Below are 21,044 nucleotides of genomic sequence, written 5' to 3'. Positions count from 1 at the left end.
TTCTGAAAGCGGTCATGATGTTCAAAGACCTCTAAACCAACTGACCTTGAATTAATCAAAAATACATGGGAAATAGAGTTAGTGTAACATTTGATTTTAGACGTCTGTCTAGTGACTACAATCGTAAGAATTTCGCATTATAAGCGCAAAGAAATCTTTTGACAAAATAACATTCCTTGTCAATATTTTCTCAGAAGAAATTAAAGTCACTATTATCTAACCATTCAGTGTAGGATTTTCTGAGAAGCTTGATTTTACTTACTGTTTCGGTTTTTGCTTCTTAATCATTTGATGCAAACAGACATGTCTAGTGAGTGGTACTCTACATTATTAAATGATATTTTAAATTTTATACTCACCATGGTGGAATAAATTGGAATCTCCTTGAATGGATTAACAAGCAGGAGGATGTCCCCAATAAAAGTCTGTTAAAAGGAAAGGATATAAATAGTTATTGGACCATATAAATAGCACCTTTAAAGTTAAAAATTATATAATTTTAAAATCACTGAGCAAAATATAGAGAATAAGTCAAAATCACACTTTACCATTTTGTGAATTGTTTTAACAGTTTGTAAATAAATAGAAAATTCAAATAAAATTAAACCAATAGGCTTGTTCCACTGAACACATAACAAGTGAAATGACTGAATTCTAAGAATTTCTTATCTTAAAGGGGTTTTATAATCACCAGTTGAATAAAAACACACAGAATTAAAACACATGGCCAAATGGAGTGGAGGCGGTGAATGGGGTATGAATTCTATGTTGCTGCATAAGAATAATAATAAAATGTATAACAGAGAAGTTAGTAAAGCACAAAAAGCAAATAAAAATAATTTTAATTAAAAAAAAGACAAGTAATGAGATGGCATAAAGAACAGATGGACCAAATAAAAATCAAATAATAAAATGTTAGATTTAAACCCAAATACATCAGTAATTATGTCAAATGTAAACTACTAACTAATTAAATGACAAAGATTATGAACTGGATTAAAATGCTAACTCAAATATAAAGACTAAGAAAACTTGAATGTTAAAGGATGAAGCAAGATACACATGCAAACAGTAATTACTGCAAGAAACGTGGTTTAGCAATATTCAATTCATAGAAAATAGACTTTAAGGTAGGAAGCAGTACCAGTGATAAAAAGGGACATTTCACAATAATAAAATGATAAATCAGGAAGATATAGCAATTCTAAAACTCTATGAGACTGAAATCTAGCATAAAACTATAAGGAGAGAAACATGAACTCACAGTGATAGTGGAGAACCTTAACAATTTTTTCTTAGTAACTAATGGAACAAACAGACAAAATTTTGAAATAAGTAATTACCAAGTTGACTAACTGACTTATATAGAACACTATTACCAAGAACCGTACAATATACATTCTTTTAAGCTGAACACCGACCAGTTTCATTATATTCAAAGTTTGAGTCACGTAGAGTATGTTCTCTGATCATGGGAGAATTACGATAGAAATTAATAATGGATATCTAGAAAATCACCAAATGTTTGGAACTTATACATCTGCAAATAACCTATGAGCCAGAAAAGGAATCATAATGCAAATGAGAAAATATTTTGATTATGACATAACATGTGAGATGCTACTAAAGGTATACTTGGTATGAAAATTATTGCCTGAAATGTGTATGTTAGAAAAGAAGAAAGGCAGATCATGATCTAAGTATCCATTTCAAGGAGCTCATCAAATTACATCAAATTATGCAGAATTAAATAGCCAATATAAGAGCAGAAATTAAAGGAATAGTAAACAAATGCCAAGGAATAAAAAACAAAAGCCAAAAGGCAATCTTGAAAAATCTAATAAAAATATAGTACCCTAACAAGATTGACTGAGGAAACAAGAGGAAATGCACCAACTACCAATATCCCAAATATGACATCACTACAGATACCACTGACATGAAAACAGATGAAGAGGATATTAGGAATCATATTTTAGTCACTAAGTTTGGATATTTAGATGATGTGGACAGCAATCCACCATCTTACCAAAACAAATGTACCAAGGTATAGGAAATCTAACTAGTATTATTTTTTTGTACAAGAAATTGAATCTATGTCTAAAACCTTTCCACAAAGAAAACTAAGAATTCACCAGTGAATTCTTCTCAATGCTGATGTACAGATAAACAAATGTTATACAAATTATTCCAGGGCTTCCCTGGTGGCGCAGTGGTTGAGAGTCCGCCTGTCGATGCAGGGGACACGGGTTCGTGCCCCGGTCTGGGAAGATCCCACGTGCCACGGAGCAACTAGGCCCGTGAGCCACAACTACCGAGCCTGCGCGTCTGGAGCCTGTGCTCCGCAACGGGAGAGGCCACGATAGTGAGAGGCCCGCGCACCGCGATGAAGAGTGGCCCCCGCTCGCCACAACTAGAGAAAGCCCTCACACAGAAATGAAGACCCAACACAGCAAAAATAATAAATTAATTAACTCCTACCCCCAACATCTTCTTTAAAAAAAAAAAAAAATTATTCCAGAAAACAGCAAAGAGGGAACATGATTCACTTCATTTTAAGAGGCCTCAATAAACTGGATATTAAAAACCTAACTAGTACCTTGAAAGAAAAGAAAATTATAGCTGGTCTCTCTCATTAAAAGACATGCTAAAATCTTGAGAAAAATGTTGACAAGTTGAATCCAATAAGACACTCAACAGATAATATATTTCCACCAAATTGCTTTATTCTAGTAACCCAAGGTTGGCTTCATATTAGAAAATTAACCCTTGTAATTCATAATACTAAGGAGTCAAGAACTGAAGTTATAGGATCATCTCAATAAATGACAAAAAACATTTAATAACATTCAATTCCCACTCTTGATTAAAAATAACTTTGAAAACTATTAATATAACGGAACTTCCTTAATCTACAAAAAGTGATTACACCTACGGCACAGCTACTGCTAACAACTTGCTTAATGATAAAACAGAGATTTTAATAATAAAAAACAGATTTTAATGATAAAACACAGATTTTAATAATAAAACAGCTTTACTCTGGGATCAGAAACAGGACAGGAGTGTCAATTATTGTCACTGCCAGTCATCTTTTTATTAACAGCCCTATACCATGAAACAATGCAAGAAAAGAAAGTCAAGAAACTATCAAGATTTAAAAGAGACACAAGAAAGTCGTTATTTGGAGACTACGTAGCAGTGTGTGCAGAAAAGCCAAAGGAATCTCCACGTAAGTTAATACTTACATATGGATATAGCAAGTTTGATGAACAAAATGTGCTTACAAAAAATCAAAATCGTATCTCTATATTAGCCATAAACAATTAGAAAACACAATTGCTTGTTATTTTCAATAAGAAAATAACATTTATTATAGCATCAAAACTTGAAAAATGCCTAAAATAGATCTAATGCAAACAGGCCTTCTATACCAATTTTTTTTTAATGTTCCAGAAAAATTAAAGATGACCATAGGACGGATAGTAACGTTCCATGAAACAAAAAATCCAATATTGGAAAAATCTCAATTATTCTCATCTAATCTGTACATTCAAAGCAATACCAATGAAAATCCAACGGAAATTGATAAGTGCACTTGAAAATATGTATGAATGTCCAAGAGTCATTAGCCAAGACATTTTGAAGAACAAAGTCAGAGGACTTTCTATATATCAAGATTTATTATATAGCTATAATGATTAAGATATTTTAGCACTGGTTTACAGACAAACTAACAGATCCCTACAACAGAAGACCAATTTCAGAGAGACTCACTCCGTATGGCAAGTTTGTTTATAACAAAGGTCTCACTGCAATGCGTGGGGGGAATCCACATGGGAAAATATTCGTCTTGACCCTCCTCTTTTACCACTGTGAAATCATTTCCACACTGGTAATGCACCTGAAATGTTCAAGTTAAAACAGCCAAACTGCAAGAAGGAAATATAAGAAATATAAGAAAATATTTTCAGGACCAAGGCCAAAATTCTTTAAGCAGGACACAAAAAGTACCAACCCTAAAGAACTTTGTAAAAACCGCAAATTTCTCTTTATCTAAAGACACTTTAGAAGACTAAAATGCAAGCCACAAACTGGGAGAAAATGTTTGCAATAAATATATATCTATATCTATACATATCAGACAAAGAAAGGATATCCTGAATATTTAAGAAACCCCTACACATCAAGGAGAAAATGTCAAGCAACCCATTTATTTTTAAATGGCAACATAATTTGGAGACACTTCACAAGATAAGATAATCAAATCAGCAACAGACACCTATTGGTCAACATCATTAGTTATGTGGAACTAATTTTTAAAACCTCAGCTAAAGCTGGACTTGTAACAGGCCTGGAGGGGGTGATTTCACACCCCTACCATGCATCCTTAATTACCCCAAACAGGAAGAGCCCTACATCTATCTATAACAGAAAGATGTCTCTATTTCACTGACCAACAGAAAGAAAAAAACATCTTTCAGCCTGAGGACAGCCTAGCCCATCAGAGACTGGAGCAGCCCAACCAATGAGAAGCCTCCATGCTCTGAACTCCATGCTTCCTCCAATGGATCCTTTAGTTATTACAGCCCCTCCCAAACCCTCTCTTTTCCCTATAAAAGCAAGCTCCCCTTCCTTGTTTTTGGGATTTGCCTGTGGTCTGCCATAGTTTGCACAACCTGAATTTCAATTCCTCTGCTCTTCCTGTATAAACTTGCTTTTGCTGGTAAAATAACTGGCTATTATATTATTAAAGTTGACAGTTATCAGGGAAATGTAAGTTAAAACCAAAATGAAGTACCACTGCACAACTGCCAGAAAGGCTAGATTTTTTTTTTTTTAATTAATAACACAAATAATACTGATAACATCCAGTGTTGGTCATGATGTGGAAACCTAGATGTCCGTATTGGGCATGTAGCCACTTTGAGATACTATTTGGCTGTATCTCCTGAAGCTGAACACACCTGATGATGCTGGCACTGTAGTCCTAGGTGAGCACCTCACAAAAGACGTGAGGCTGTGTGTTACTCCAAGAGCTACTTAATATGTGTGCCCCCCAAAAGGCATAGCATGGTTTATAACAGTATTATTCATAGTAACCAAAAAGTGGAAACAACTCAAAGATTCCTCAATTGTAGAGTAAATAAATAAAAGAGGATATATTCATACAGTAGCTTATTGTACAGTAGCTTGCTTACAGGGATAAAAACAAATAATTGCTGCTACAAGCAACACTATAGATGAGTATCAGAAACATAATGATGATGAAAGATGACAGACACAAACAAGAATATACCGGATGATTCCTTTTCTACAAAATTAAAAGAAATTCAAAACTAATCCGTAAGCGTATATGCCAGAAACTTTTGTAATGATTACATTAAACTGGGGAAGGAGCTTCTTACACTCCTTTTCTTTATGAAGCTGCTGGTTACATAGGTGTGTTCACCAAATAAAAACTCATGAAGCAATACTTTCATGAGCTGTGCATTATTCTCTTTATATGTCATAATGCATGACAGCATTCACTTAAAAGAAGGATTGGCCAGTATTTTATAGCCAAGTAAAGGAGGAAGGAAATAAAAGTGAAATAATTGAACCAAAGGGGAACTTTATTAGTGAAGTATCTGAAAATTAGTCTTAAATTCCAGAGAAGAAAAATGAAGATAGAAAGTAGATTGAGGAAGAATTGAGAAATCTGTTAATTAAGAAAGATGAGGAACATTAAAATAAAATAAAAATACCCTAAAATGCATTTTTTATGGAGATATAATTTGGGGGGGGGCCTAAATATTGAAGGAATCCGGGACTATCTGAAAATATATTTTGTGATAAAAATAGTTTATAAAACTATTACTTGAATGTTAACAATGTTATTTATTCTGTGCACTTCCTGGTGAGTGAATATCACATTACCTGCAATTCACTTTCTGTTTGATGGTTCGGGAACTTCCTACTCCTACAGACAGGAGGGAAACTTCCCAATCTGATATCCAAATGGGAGGCGATACACTCAGTTAAAAGAGCAACTTGCAGATTGTTCCGAAAGATCATCTTATATAACAAATCAGACTATAGGACTATAGCAAAAAGAGATGAAAACCCTGGTTGAACAGTTAATTCAGCTGCAGTGTTTTCTCTTGGGCGCTGATGGGCCCAGAGAGCAGCAGCAGAGGTGGTATGCTGTCTGCATTTTGAAGGCAGGGCTGACGAGATTGGCAGGAAAATCACATGTGGGGTATGTAAGAAAAAGAAGCACCAATACTCTTCCAGTCATTTTGGCCTGAAAACTGAAAGAAAGACGTTGTCATTAACGGAGATGGGAGGGGCATGTTGGGAACGGACAACCAAATTTGAATATTTTAATGTTGAAACATCTACTAAACTAGTGCTTTTGTATCTGTGGGGAGGGAACACTTTTATTTCCAATTCACTGTGGACTAATACTTCCGCAAAACATAATAAAAAACTCCTGGAAAAATGAAATTGAAAAAGACAAAGACATACAAAAAGCAAGGCTTGATTCTTATGAGATTCAACAGACAGAAATTAAACCATTAAATTGCCATAAGAGTTTCTAAAAGCTTACTCTGAGGGCAGACTGGTAATAAAAAGTTCACATATCCAGTGGTCCAGAGACTACACTGCGAGAATCACCTATTACTATTCAATCAATAACGTTTAAATTGCTTGTCTATCCATTAAAGGCAAATTCAAATACCATAACTTGGAGCACTCATTACAAAATTGATCCTAGGTAGTGCAGCTCTTCAATATTTCAGGTCTACAGAAGAGGAAATCATGCCTCACACAGTGAAAAGTTTATATCCTCAAAAAGAAAACCACAGGCCCAAAATAGAATCCTGTATGCTAGGCCAGGCTAACCGACAGGGGCGTAATACCTAACCTAACTGAAGCTTCCACCTCCCCCAGAAATGTGGTCTTGACCAGACAGTCAGGAATTTTCCGTTTGGTACCAGTAAGGTAATATGTCACATGCCCCTCTCCATTCCCCAAAAGATGATGAGGTAATCGCTACATAGACCCCTCTGTTCCCCACAGGTAGTTACCTAAGCCTGAAGCAATATTTTTTATGACTTCCTTATCTTGCCTTTAAAACCCTTCCCTTTCTGTGGCCCCCTGGAGCTCCCCTCTGCTAGCTAGATGGGGTGTTGCCCAATTCATGAATCATTCAATAAAGCCAATTAGATCACGAAAATTTACTCAGTTGAATTTTGTTTTTTAATAGTATTTTATATGAACTTTAGCAAAGCAGGGAACCCTAATTCTGATTATCCAGGTAGAGAGAGAAACCCAGTAGAGTTAGCAAAGAGAGTCTACGAAGGTGGTCCACTGTGTGGGGTCTGCGACATGACTCCGATAAACAGGTGGGAAGTAGCTGTCATTTCAGATGAGGAAGTGCAAGACCAGCAGGGGTCCTGTTCCCCCTGAGCTCAGAGTCTAGCATGGCAGCAAGATGCTAATCAAACCACCACCGAGGTTTATAATCACAAGCGGTGAGAAGTGTGCTACAGAAAGATGGTCCACAGAGACTTAATCTGGAAGTTCTGGGAAGGATTACTTGAAGACTGAAGAAGTATTGAGTGGGAGTTTATAAAACTATGTACTATGTGGAGGAAGAAAGAGAACTTTATGGAAAAAAAGACAGTCTAAGGGGAATCCCTGATGCAGGAAGGTGGGCAGCGACCAGTGACTAGGAATCATCAATGATAGTGTTTAGGGACCAGACCGTGAATAAGGCTTGTGGCTGTCCTTCCAAGAAAAATGACAAGCCTCAGAAAAGTTATAAGACTGGGAGTTTCGAGATTACATTTGTTCTTTACGAAAATTACTCTAGTTCATTATGAAGTTTCCACTAGAAAGTCAGAAGGCTATTGGAGAAAAGATGATGAGGATGGTGCCCGCTAGGATGCAGAGTAGTAGATATTGGGAGATAAAAAGCCACTTGAAAAGCATTTAAGAAATAAGAGAAATCAAAACTATTCAAGCAGTGGTCTGCTGATAATGTGATTAAGAAGTTAAAATGAAGAAGAATCAACACGATGCTGGAAAAGGAGAGACAAGAGAACAAAAATAACACAAAAGCAACAGGGCAGTAACAGACCAACCTAATCAGGCTTCACCACTTTCTGCTGATGACTCAATTCCATTAATTTTGATAGAAGTATTTAATTTTAAGTGTATTTACAGTGGCAGGCAATTTATTCCATCATTAAGACACTGCATTGAATGTTCATGGGTTAATCAGCACCTGACAATTTATTACTTGTAAAGAAATCTCTGATTTCACATTTACATGAAAATTACTTCATCAGTTTCTCAGCAGAGTAGGAAAAATAACGGGTGTTATCAAAAAGGGATAGCAGACATATGCATAATCAGATGTCTCTATAGACATTCTGATTGAATTGCTCTGAGATGAATTTAACAAAATCAATGAGAGAGAGAGAGACACTGAGAGTGCATAGTGTCAAAATTGATATACGTATTGGAAGAAATAGCACATATAAACCAGAAGAGAACCACAGCAAATCAATTCTCCGTGCTGTTTGCCATCTAAGTCACACATTTGTATGCTATTATCAGAGATGTGTATGTAAATTATTTACTAGACAAAGACATTTCCTGATAATTTAGAAGAACAATAGTTTTTCTTTCATGCAAATAGAGAGGCATCCCTCACGCACACTTAGCTTTTCCTCTTTGGCTTCGTTCTCCAGATCTAGGAGGCTGAGTTAAAGCAGATGAAAGAAACAGCATTTTTATAAGTGATCTGCAGATCCTGCTGGTTCTAGCAAGATCTTCTTCTCCAGCAAACATGACAAGAGGAAAGTTGTCTACCCTCAGGGCTCCAACTTTCTCTTAACAACCCTGAAATGTGAATCTTTGCAGAAACTGCCTGCTAACTGAATCAGAAGAATTGACCCAAACTCTGAGAAATCCACCTTAGGCTTTCAGCATGACCAGAAGTAACAATGAGCCCCTTCCTTGTCGTATTTGCAGCACTGACGGGTGAAAATACGCAGCAAGACAAAAGCAGTGCAAAGGCAATTTCAAGGGCACTTACATAGATCTGATTGTTCCCAAAGCGCTTCTGAATTTCGTAAAGCAGGCTGCTGTCGGTAAGCTGGCTGAGCGTTGCCAGGTCATCGTTCGGAGCGGGAGGTATCAGCTTGACCTGGGGGAAAAATAGGTAAGATCAATCCTAACTGCTTTCCAATCAACTGTCTTCACAGTTGTTTGTTCCATTTTCAATTACATGTCAAAAGTTTACAGACCACATGAATTCGAAATTGTTATTAAAAGATGAAATGGTTCACTTGTAAGGAACAAAAAATTCAACGGTCACAGAAATGTATTCAGGTGAGAATCTCTGTTCTGTACCCACCAGCCAGGGCACACACTCATACACGCAACTACACACACAACCTGCATGTGACCCCACGTCCCTCCAATCATGAAGTCTGATTAAGACAGCTCTGAACTGTGCTGAGTCCTTTTTAAGACCAGCTGTTGAAAGCTCACGTTTTTCAGTGTTTCCAAGGCTAAAGGAAAACTCCTATCACGAAACTGGAATGGGAGGAAAGCAGAGTGCCTGGACTTCAGTTTCTGAATACATGGAGGGAGGCACTGGAACTTAAAAGTAGCCTCTCTAGAATTCTGGCTTGTGTATCTTCTTCTGTTCTACATTACTCCTAAGTTTCAGGTCGTGTGAGATTAAGATGATTCTGTCAGAAAGAAAAACACTGCTTTCCTACTCAATTTTATATTGAGTGACAGAGTTGAAAAACTGGACAATATTTCAAAAAAAAAAAGGTAAATCTGAAATATTTAAATTAGATAAAAATCTATTATTTACAAGTCAGAAATGGGCAATGTTTAGTTTTATTTATATAGACAAAGGTCGCTCGCAAGTTGGCATACGTATTGAACTCCCAAAGCAATCATAAAAAGGAGAAAAACCAAGAGCAGGAATTTTTTTTCCTTCAGAAGGAATGACTTACGCTAAAATAATAAAATTCCTCATATATCCACAGCTCTCAGGAGCTCAAGGCAAATTTCTGCATGCACGTTAAAAAAAAAACAGCAGGAACTAGCACTAACAGAAGTTTCATGTTTGTTCCAACAAGGCTGAAAGAGCTATTGCGGCATATCTTTGGAATTCTTGAGGGTTTTCATCTCCAGTCACAGCTGCTGCACGGGTTAGAGAAAGTACTACTAGGCTGACAGTAAAAATGTGAAGACTTCCCAGCCTGCTTGTAGTAACCAAACGTGAAAATACAGTGTTAGGGTAGATCAAGGGAAGAATTCCGTGTAGTTAGCATAACAGATTCCAAAATGATCAGGAATGAAGCTTTGATAATCAGTCTGAAGCAAGGGGCACATTCTTTCTAAAGATCGCTAAAGCACTGTGACAGCTGATAATATGTCTGTGAATATTTTTATGTCATAGTTGTAGACTCAGTCATGTATGCTACCAGTGTCTCCCAAACAATTATGACAACAGTCAAAACAGAGACGGGATAAATATGTAAAAAACAACAACAAAAACAAAACTTAACATCTTCGCTAGGATTGATCATTATGGTTCTTATGAAGATACACAAATATCCATATATATACATACATTTCTCTCTATATATGTACACATTTCCAAAACTAGAAATCTGAAACACAAAACAGACATAATTCAGAAGAGAAAGTCAGGAAGAAATTAGAGAAACACTTTGAGAAATGTTTCAAGACCCACAAGGAATTTACACCTTGGAAATACTCTGCATTCACTGATTCCTCGTCTCCACTTGCCAACACTGCTTTCAGTGCTGTCAAATTTCCTGTTTTGTTCTGCTGTGTTTGGTCGTGTTTTCTCTCTCTAGGACATAAGTAGTATATGTCCAGGAACCAGAAATTCAGTGGGCACACAGAAGGTCTGACAATTGGGATAAGAGCAAGAAGATTCTGGGGAAAGGCTGTTTGCAGGAAAGAAAGAAGTAGGCATGAAAGAAGAGGAAAGAAGAAATTAGAAAAGAACGAGCTGACCGGGATGGTCCTACAGGGAAAGGGGTGATGATCTGACAAAATATTAAGCTTCCCGGGCTTCCCTGGTGGCGCAGTGGTTGAGAGTCCGCCTGCCGATGCAGGGGACACGGGTTCGTGCCCCGGTCCGGGAAGATCCCACATGCCGCGGAGCGGCTGGTCCCATGAGCCATGGCCGCTGAGCCTGCGCGTCCGGAGCCTGTGCTCCGCAACGGGAGAGGCCACAACAGTGAGAGGCCCGCGTACCGCAAAAAAATATATATATATTAAGCTTCCCAAAGCTGAAGCCCATCACCGTGCCTGCACAGCACCTTGTTCTTACCTGCTTTGCATTCTATGAGATGTTTCTTAGAGAGTGCAATATATCAGGTCCTTTGTTTGCTGAGAATTTACACTTTTGTGTACCTGGATGCTGGTATGTCCAAGGACTACAGAAAGAGAAGCATCACCTATCTTCAAAATCCCTATATGCACATGCAGCCATGGAACACACACGTTCTCTCCTGTGCACAGAACTGTCACAGGGCAGCAGGGCTCTGGGAAATGAACCCAGAGCTTGCTGTCGTGTCTCCAAAGAGCACTGGATACAGCAGAAAAGAAACACTTATGACTCTAGGCAATTTGTTTAACTTTCTTGAGTTTGAGTTTGGTCGGTTTAAATACTCAATTTGAAACTTGAGAGTCAGTTAACTAGCAAAAGTGAATTATAACTTGCCCACAGTAGAATTCTGGGGATTAATGGGCAGAAGACATTAAACAGACATTTCTCCAAAGAAGACATACAGATGGCCAAGGAGCACATGAAAAGCTGCTCAACATCACTAATTATTAGAGAAATGCAAATCAAAACTACAATGAGGTATCACCTCACACCAGTTAGAATGGGCATCATCAGAAAATCTACAATCAAAAAATGCTGGAGAGGGTGTGGAGAAAAGGGAACCCTCTTGCACTGTTGGTGGGAATGTAAATTGATACAGCCACTATGGAAAACAGTATGGAGGTTCCTTAAAAAACTAAAAATAGAATTACCATAAGACCCAGCAATCCCACTACTGGGCATATACCCAGAGAAAACCATAATTCAAAAATACACATGCACCCCAATGTTCATTGCAGCACTATTTACAATAGCCAGGTCACGGAAGCAACCTCAATGCCCATCGACAGACGAATGGATAAAGAAGATGTGGTACATATATAAATGGAATATTACTCAGCCATAAAAAGGAACGAAATTGGGTCATTTGTAGAGACATGGATGGATCTAGAGACTGTCATACAGAGTGAAGTAAGTCAGAAAGAGAAAAACAAATATCGTATATTAATGCCTATATGTGGAACCTAGAAAAGTGGTACAGATGAACCGGTTTGCAGGGCAGAAATAGAGACACAGATGTAGAGAACAAACATGGACACCAAGGGGGGAAAGCGTTGGGGGGCAGGTAGTGGTGGATGAATTGGGAGATTGTGAATGACATGTATACACTAATATGTATAAAACAGATAACTAATAAGAACCTGCTGTATAAAAAATAAATAGAATTCAATAAAAGATATTATAGGTGAAAGCATTTGTAGCTCTGAAAGGATTATTTTATATTATTTTTTTAAAAAATAATCTATACTTACATTGAAAAAAAGAAAACCCAGTGTCGACTGGAATTACATGAATTAAGAGCAGATAAATTAGTGGATAGAGGATTCAACCACTGTGGCAAAACCTTACAGTCAGTCAATATAAATAACAGTAATAAAAACAATAAATATGTCTTGCTGAGTTTTTGTTTGTTCTTGGTAACTGTGCTGTCACCTTATAGCCTTAGTCTTTTGTCATCTTCAAAACAACCAGATAAGGTGAGTACTATGTTCCCATTTTACAGGTGGGGCTCAGTGAGATTAAGGGGCTTCTAGAGTCACAGAGCTCCAGAAGCAGACCTGAGCCTGAGCAAATCTGCCTGACTCCATCCTCCTGTCTCTTTACTCCCAGGAAAACATGGCTTCGCTAAATGGAATAAAAATTTGACCTGAATTTTAAGCTGGAACCAAATTTAAATAAATATACTGTGAAAGGAAAGAAGAGAGGGAGGAAGGGAAAGAAGAAGTTAAGCAGTTAGGAAATGAGGAAGAGAATGGAAGAGGACAGGGGAGAGGAGGAATGGGCCAAAGACAGAACAAAAGGTGAAGAGAAGGAAGAATGTCGCACGTTTCTAAGCATCTTAAGAAAAATTCTCCATTCTCAGAGATATTATAAAGCGAATATGAATTTTGGTGACTATCAGAACCAAAAAAAGTTTAAATCAAGTCCTGAATATTCATGTATGGAGTTACCATTTGATAAGGCCTCCATTTTCTAAAAATCTGAAAGGAGAGATGCTGTGGGGTTTGTTTCAACTTGAATTCTACACAATGAGTTTCTCTTTAAAATGGGAATGGGAACTTTATCGCTTTGACAAGGCTTTTCTAAAGCCCTCCTGTGAAGTGTGAGTGAGGACAGCCCTGCGGAGAATCCAAGCACCTCATGACCAAGAATGAATGACAGCACGACGCACACAGTGGGAGATGGGAGTGAACATTACACAGATAATATATGCTCATGAAACCTGAACACTAGCCTCTCCTTGTTTAATACCAGATCAACAGAACATGATTACAGCTGCTTTTAATGTCTAGGATACAATTATAAAGAGCTTACATTAAAAACTGAAAAGTCATTCAGCAAGGATTACACTTGATGTTATGCTGTGAATGTCCTCTCATTTTTTTAAAAGATATTTTTTTTAGAGTTATTTTAGATTCACAGCAAAATTGAGAGGAAGGTACAGAAATTTCCCATATACCCCTGGCCCCACTCATGCATAGCCTTCCCGGTTATCAACATCCCTCGCCAGGGTGGTACCTCTGTTACCACTGACGAGCCTACACGGACACATCATCATCCAAACCCCATAGTTTACATCAGGGTCACTCTTGGTGTTGTACGTTCTATGGATTTGAACAGACGTATAATATCACATATCTACCCCTACGGTGTCGTACAGAGTAGTTTCACTGCCCTAACAGCTCCCTGTGCTCCACCTATTTATTCCCCTGCCCCGACCCCTGGTAACCTCTAATATTTTTACTATCTCCATGGTTTTGCCTTTTCCAGAATGTCAAATAATAGAATCATATAGTATGTAGCCTTTTCAGATTGGACTCTTTCACTTAATAATATGTATGTAAGTTTACAGAAAGTTCATAGGACCTTTAAAAAAGTTAAGAAAAAGCTTTGCCTTAAATTTCACCTAACACTCAATTGCCTACCACTATGGACTGAATCGTGTCCCCCCAAATTCATATGTTGAGGCTCTAACCAGCTTGTGACACTGTTTGGAGATGGGGCCTTTAGGAAGTTATAAAGGTTGAATGAGGTTATAAGGGTGGGGCCCTGATCCTATAGGATTAGTGTCCTTATAAAAGACACCAGATAGGTTGTTTTTTCTCTCTGTCTACCATGTGAAGAGAAAGAAGCCATCTGCAAGCCAGGAAGAAGACATTCACCAGAAACTGAATCAGCCAGAGCTTTGATCTTAGACTTCCAGTCTCCAGAACTGTGAGAGAATAATCTCTGTTGCTCAAGCCACCCAGTTTGTGGTATTTTGTTACGGCAGTCTGAGCTGATGAGTATACCTACTAAAATTTAAAAGTATTTCAAAATTACAAAAATAATTTGTTATTTGAAAATAACAAAAAATAATGAAATTTACATTTTGAAAAGAGAATCTTTAGAAAACCTCAATAAATTGTCCTTAAAACATTCAAAATTAGACACAGTGAAACAAAACATTTTCAGGGATTACTGTGACATTCAGAAAATTACTCTGCCATTTATAAAACATGAAACATATAAAACTCATTTATTTCTGTGGGAATGATAGCAAAAAATACATTAATTTCTAAAGCTCCTCGAAGTGATCTCTGATCATCTGGACACTGGGGCACACAGGCACACACACACAAAACACCACCACAGTTGCTTTTACGGATAAGTGACTCAGTGACTGGTTTGTCCTTCTTGTTAAGTAAAATGTCTGATATTTGTAAGAAACAGAAAACTATCCACATAATAATCAAAATGATGACTAACGACATAAGCGGAAATATTCGGGAATTAACGTATTGGCTGAACTTCCATTCCTGGTAAATCAAGCCTATAAAATCCAAATCCTTGTAAAAACACATAGCAGTTAAGTTTGTTAATGGTCAGTATAATACCGTAACAATTTATACATGGCAATTTCAAACCAAATATTAACATTTGCACTCATTCATTTTTATTTGAATTGAAATTAGTAGGTGTTTGTTTTTGAAAAGTTGGACTTTAAGGCATGATGTAATAGGATGCAACACTAGCAGACCTGCAATAAGGGTGTAGTTACCTGATCAGGTTTGGTGGGGCCATTCACGGTGGTATTTTCGGGAGTACTGTCCTGAGATTGTCCCTTGCACAGACCTTTTGTTGCATCTTTGAACATAATGTCTTTTTCCAGCATACTGTCTTGCTTGGCAATTGGCAATGCCAGGGGGCTGCTGGAGGAAAAAATCAATGCTATGATTAGTCTTCTAATATTGCCATATCAATCAAAAACTACCATGACTGGAGAGCTGATTATAGACAGTTGTTTAATTCAGGTAAGAAACAGTGTCAACACTGCAGGTAGAATCAATGAGAAATCTGTAAACTTTTCTATTAGCTCCAGATCTCGTTCAATTTCACCTTTAAAAGAAAAAATGTATTCATTTCAACCTGAGAAGAAAAGGTTTATGAATGGATATATGACTTAACAGACAAATCAACGAGCAATTGAAAAGCTAAGGTGGAAATGCATGATTGAACTAAGCAAAATATTTAAATGTGAATGAATGCAAACAAGTGAAGGCAAAATTCTACAATTAAGTAAAATACTGTTCATACAGGATTTTAATATGTTATAGAATCATGGACAATAGTTAAGAGTTTGTGAAGAAATGATAATAGGGGAATTAAAAACAAACGACGTGCTTAAGGACTGCAATGTTACAAACAATAAGTTTTATTACTCCTTTACAGCTCAGGCTAGGCAAAAAAATAAAATAAAACCTACTTCATTTTTTGTTCTTCCATAGACACTGTTGCCAAAAGAAAGGCAAGTTCATAAAAAGTAAACACAATCCGAATGTTTAATTTGTATTGTAACACTTTAGTACAGTCAAATTTAAAAATGTACTTTCCTAAATGTGACCATAAAGCAGAAATACATCCATATTTAATCAAGTGCAATATATAGCGACATAATTATTTCATGCATCTTACAGTAGCAGTTGTGATTCTAATTAAAGCTTAATGCATTTTGTTGTTTTTTTAAAATTTCAGTTTTATGGAGGTATTTACAAATAGTAAAATTCACTCTGCAGATGTACAGCTGCATGAGTTTTGTCTACATACACATAATTACATATAGTTGGTTATATATATGTATATACATTTGTGTAACCCACATAATTGGCAACACATAGAATTTTTGTCACTCCCGAATGGCTCTTTGTGTGTGCCCTCTGAAGTCAATTATTTCCCCTAACCCCCTGCCCCTTGTAACCATGGCTAATTATTTCTTTCACTATAATTTTGTTTTTTCTAAAATGTCATGTGAAGGAAATCACAGAGCATGCAGCCTTGTGTTCCTGGCTTCCTTTACTTAACATGTTTTTAAGATTCATTCATGTTTCTGCATGTATCAAGTTTGTCATTGTTTATCACTGGGTAGTGTCTTCCTGTGGGATCCACTGCACTTTGGCTGTCCATTCACCAAACATTTGGGTTTGTCCAGTTTTTGTCAATTGTAAATGCAGTTTCTATACACATTCACGCACAGGTGTTTGTGGTGACGTATGACACATGCTTTCATTTATCTTGGCTGCGTACCTAGGAGAGACTCCAAACTTTCCTCGGGGTCTGAACCATTCATTGGTGCTTCCCCCAGGCGTGGGCTGGAGTCCTACTTGCTTCACATCCTTGACAGAACTTGTCTTTTTTGTTGTTTTTGAAATCCATTCCAGTGGGTGTGTTAGTGGCTTCTCCCTGTGGCTTTTATTTGCATTTCAGTGTGGTTATTGACACAAGAATCCCTTCTTTGGTAAAGTGTAAGTTCAAATCTCCTTTTTTTTTTTTTTTTTTTACTGGATTCTTTGGTGTCATATTATTGAGTTTATATATTTTGGATTCGAGTCCTTTATCACATACAGATGTGGCAAATATTTTCTCCCAGTATGTATCTTGTCTTTTTATTTTTTTAACAGTAAGTTTCATGGAATATTTTTTCTCTTATGGTTTGTGCCTCTTGTATCTTATCTAAAAATTCTTTCCCAAACCCAAGGTCAGTAGGGTTTTCTCCTAGGTTTTATTCCAGAAGTGTTATAGTTTTATGCTTCACACTTAGGTCTACAATTCATTATGAGTGGCTTTTTTTATATGGCGCTGTATATAGGTCGAGTTTCATTATTTCTTCGTATTGCTGTCTAAATGTTCCAGCATCAGTTCTGAAAAGAACATCTGTCCCCATCCAATTACCTGGACACCTTTATTGAAAATCAACTGACCATATATGTGCAGGCCTACTTTAGGACACTCCATTGTATTCCACTGATATAACAGCCTATTCTCACACCAACATTACATTTTCTTGAGTAATGTACTTTCAGAGTAAGAGTTGAAATCAGGCAATGTGAGTCATCCAACTTTGTTTTCTTTTTCAAAATTATTGAGGCCATTTGAGGTTTAGCATTTTCATATACATTTTAGAATCTATTTGTCAGTTTTTATAAAAATTTCTGGAATTTTGATTAGCCTTGTGTTCAAAATGTAAGTTAATTTGGGGAGAATTTACCTAATAACAATGTCAAATTTTGTCATCCATAAACACAGTATATTTCTCCATTTATTTTGATCTTCATTAACTTTCTCATCAGTTATTTTGTAGTTTTCAGCATTAAAATCTTGCAAATAATTTGTTAGATGTATTCTGATATATTGCATGTTTTATGCCACTACCAATGTCTTTTTATTTCAATCTCTGGTTGTTAGTCTATAGGAATACAAATGATTGTTTTAGATTAACCCTGACGGGGAAGAAGGGAATAATTTGAAGGACTTCCTTCAGTAACCACAAGCCTCATTCACTGCTCTGCAGCCCATCTCTGTGCCACCTGCCAGCCATGCTGGAGTCTAGGAAAATGGGAATAAAGACAGACTAACGAACGGGCTGAATTAGGTCCAGGTCTGAGGCAAAATTGGCAATAGCTGAAGAACACGTTTACAGAAACGTGAGGTCAGTTTACTTCCTCTGAACTCTGGATGACGATGTTTTGTAGTTGATGACGGTATTTTCAGTAGGCAACAGGGCAGGGGATTATATATTAAAAAGAGGCGGCATGGTATAGTAGAGCTGCAACAAACATACATTTTTGAGTCAGAAAAGCTACGAAGTTTGATGCCTGGCTCGGCCACCTCGGGCTGGTTACGTAACCATTCTGTAAAAGCAACTGAAAAACAGGCCCGGAGTGACGGGTTACCAACATAATGCGCATCAAGGGGTTAGCTCAACGACCCTGGTAATAAGCAGGCAACAGTATTAGCTTAAGTTTCTGGGGATCTACTTACAAGCTAACAGGTTAGCCTATTACTCTTGTATGGACAGACGCAGAAGACGAGAGGTGCTGGGATAACAGACAGAGGACTTACTGCTCACGGCAGACAGAATCCACGCTGCCTGTGTGCACCAGTTCTCCTTGCCCCCTGTGCCATGGGGGGCGGGAGTGGGCAACACAGATGGAGCTAAGTGGACGGCTACACTTCGCGCATCGTGTCGCGTTGTAGGAGAGAAAACTGGGCAAGAAGCAAGAACTCTTTGAGCAAGCAGCACACCGTGCCCAGTAGAAGAGAAGCCAGGGCCCCGGCGCTGCAGTCTCCTCCAGTCATCCAGCAGCTGGTATGACTAACTGCATGTGCCCTGCACAGTGACCAACTGGGCAAGAAGGTGGAGGTGGCTTACGGCCCACGGTGGGCGTCCCTCCCAATGCTATATTATTCATTTTAAAAATTCACTATAGGGCTTCCCTGGTGGCGCAGTAGTTGAGAGCCCGCCTGCCGATGCAGGAGACACGGGTTTGTGCCCCGGTCCGGGAAGATCCCACATGCCGCGGAGCGGCTGGGCCCATAAGCCGTGGCCGCTGAGCCTGCGCGTCCGGAGCCTGTGCTCTGCAGCGGGAGAGTCCACAGCAGTGAGAGGCCCGCATACCGCAAAAAAATAAAAAATAAATAAAAATACACTATATAAAGGGAATGCTCACATCCAGATCTGCTTGAATACCATCAAGTAATAAGGTCTTTACAACCTTCAAAGAGGCTGTATTTCTTCCTGAGCAACGCTGGAACAAGACCCCTCTACTCATCACACCTGGGGCTCCAGCAACACGCCTTGTGCCTCTTCGACTTGAGAGCCCTTCCACTATTTGAAGACAGTTGCGGTTCTCTGATATTTACTATAATTTGAGGGAAGCACTTGCAAATCACTTTAATAATTATATGGCACTGAATGTATGACCATCTCTGTTTAAGTACTACACACACATTAACTCTTTAACAACAATACCATAGGTATACATTATATTTATGCCCATTCTGTAGATGAGTAAACTGAGGACCAGAGAGGAGAACATGCTCTGGACACACAGTGAGCAGCAGCGAAGCTGGGACCTGAGCTTCAGAGTCTGTGTTCTCAACCACCGCGTCACACTGCCTACATCTAAAAGTTCACCCTCACACCTACCGAAATATTTCCTTCCTTATCTCCGCTTAGACCAACCGTCTCCCTTTCCTGCATTGCCAAGAAATTAAAAAGCAAACAACAACAATAACAAAAAAACTAAAGAGAGGTTTTGCAAATACTGAATCTTCTGAGTGTATAGCAATTAATAAAGCAGTAGTTAGATTAGTCAAGGTAAAAACTAGAAAGATAGTTTATAAAATAAGTAAAATCAACTATAAAGGATTTCTAAAAGGAAGAACTGGTGAGTCTACTAAAACAGCTGAAATACTCCTTTTGTATCCCAAATCTAATCTCAGTGTTAATAGCAGGCTCCTTGAAAGATACACTTGAAAAGAAGACTGGTCCAGGAATACAGTGACCTCATTCTAAGTCAGTTTTTTGTTTGTTTGTTTGTTTTTTTCTGCGGTACGCGGGCCTCTCACCGGCCTCTCCCGTTGCGGAGCACAGGCTGCGGACGCACAGGTTCAGCGGCCATGGCTCATGGGCCCAGCCGCTCCGCGGCATGTGGGATCTTCCCGGACCGGGGCACGAACCCGTGTCCCCTGGATGGGCAGGCGGACTGTCAACCACTGCGCCACCAGGGAAGCCCCTAAGTCAGTTTTTACCTCAATTTAGCTACTACCTGACCTTCTAAGAACTTCAAAATCTCCCCACAGTTCCACCTTTGCTAACTGTGGGAACTAGAATATCTAAATGTGTTTCAGGTCCTACAGTTCTATGATGCTAACACATAATCTCTCTTTACATGCTTTTTCACCTGCATTTTAAAACACCATGTATACTCGCTAATGTCATAGGTTATTCCCTCTGGGACCTACTACTAACAATAACTGCCAGCAGCTGGTTACAAATACTCTCATTCAGATGGAACACTTTTTCTTTAGGTTTCTATTCTAATTTTTACATGAAACACATTTCATCCATAATCATTGTGATTAACAATAGCATTCATATGTTAACTTCTAAATATTTAAATTATCACTGATTATCCATTTGTAGAATATAAACATGTATTAAAATGCTATTCTTCTAGAAAAAGGAATAATCTGAAAGGAATCATTGGTATTTTAATAATCATTAAAACTTTATCGATTATGGCAAAATATTTATGATATAAGATTAATTTTTTAAAAAGTT

The 21,044-nt window shown here is 37.9% G+C and overlaps 1 protein-coding gene across 7 annotated transcripts in view; it reads right to left on the bottom strand.

Moving 5' to 3' along the window:
- Positions 1-21,044, bottom strand: part of MYO16 (myosin XVI) — a 530,294-nt gene that overhangs the window by 259,361 nt on the left and 249,889 nt on the right. For 6 of the 7 annotated variants that reach the window (XM_059995825.1, XM_059995821.1, XM_059995826.1 and 3 more), the window contains 3 exons: positions 15,483-15,633; positions 9,092-9,202; positions 360-425 (listed from right to left, as the gene is read on the bottom strand). In XM_059995825.1, coding sequence (XP_059851808.1) covers positions 360-425; positions 9,092-9,202; positions 15,483-15,633 — 328 coding nt within the window. The remainder of the gene's footprint in view (positions 1-359; positions 426-9,091; positions 9,203-15,482; positions 15,634-21,044) is intronic. The other variant, XM_059995822.1, reaches the window with a different exon arrangement.

This window comes from Delphinus delphis, chromosome 18, assembly GCF_949987515.2.
Source record: "Delphinus delphis chromosome 18, mDelDel1.2, whole genome shotgun sequence".
NCBI classification, from domain to species: Eukaryota; Metazoa; Chordata; class Mammalia; order Artiodactyla; family Delphinidae; genus Delphinus; species Delphinus delphis.
This window is presented reverse-complemented; position numbering and strand designations above follow the sequence as displayed.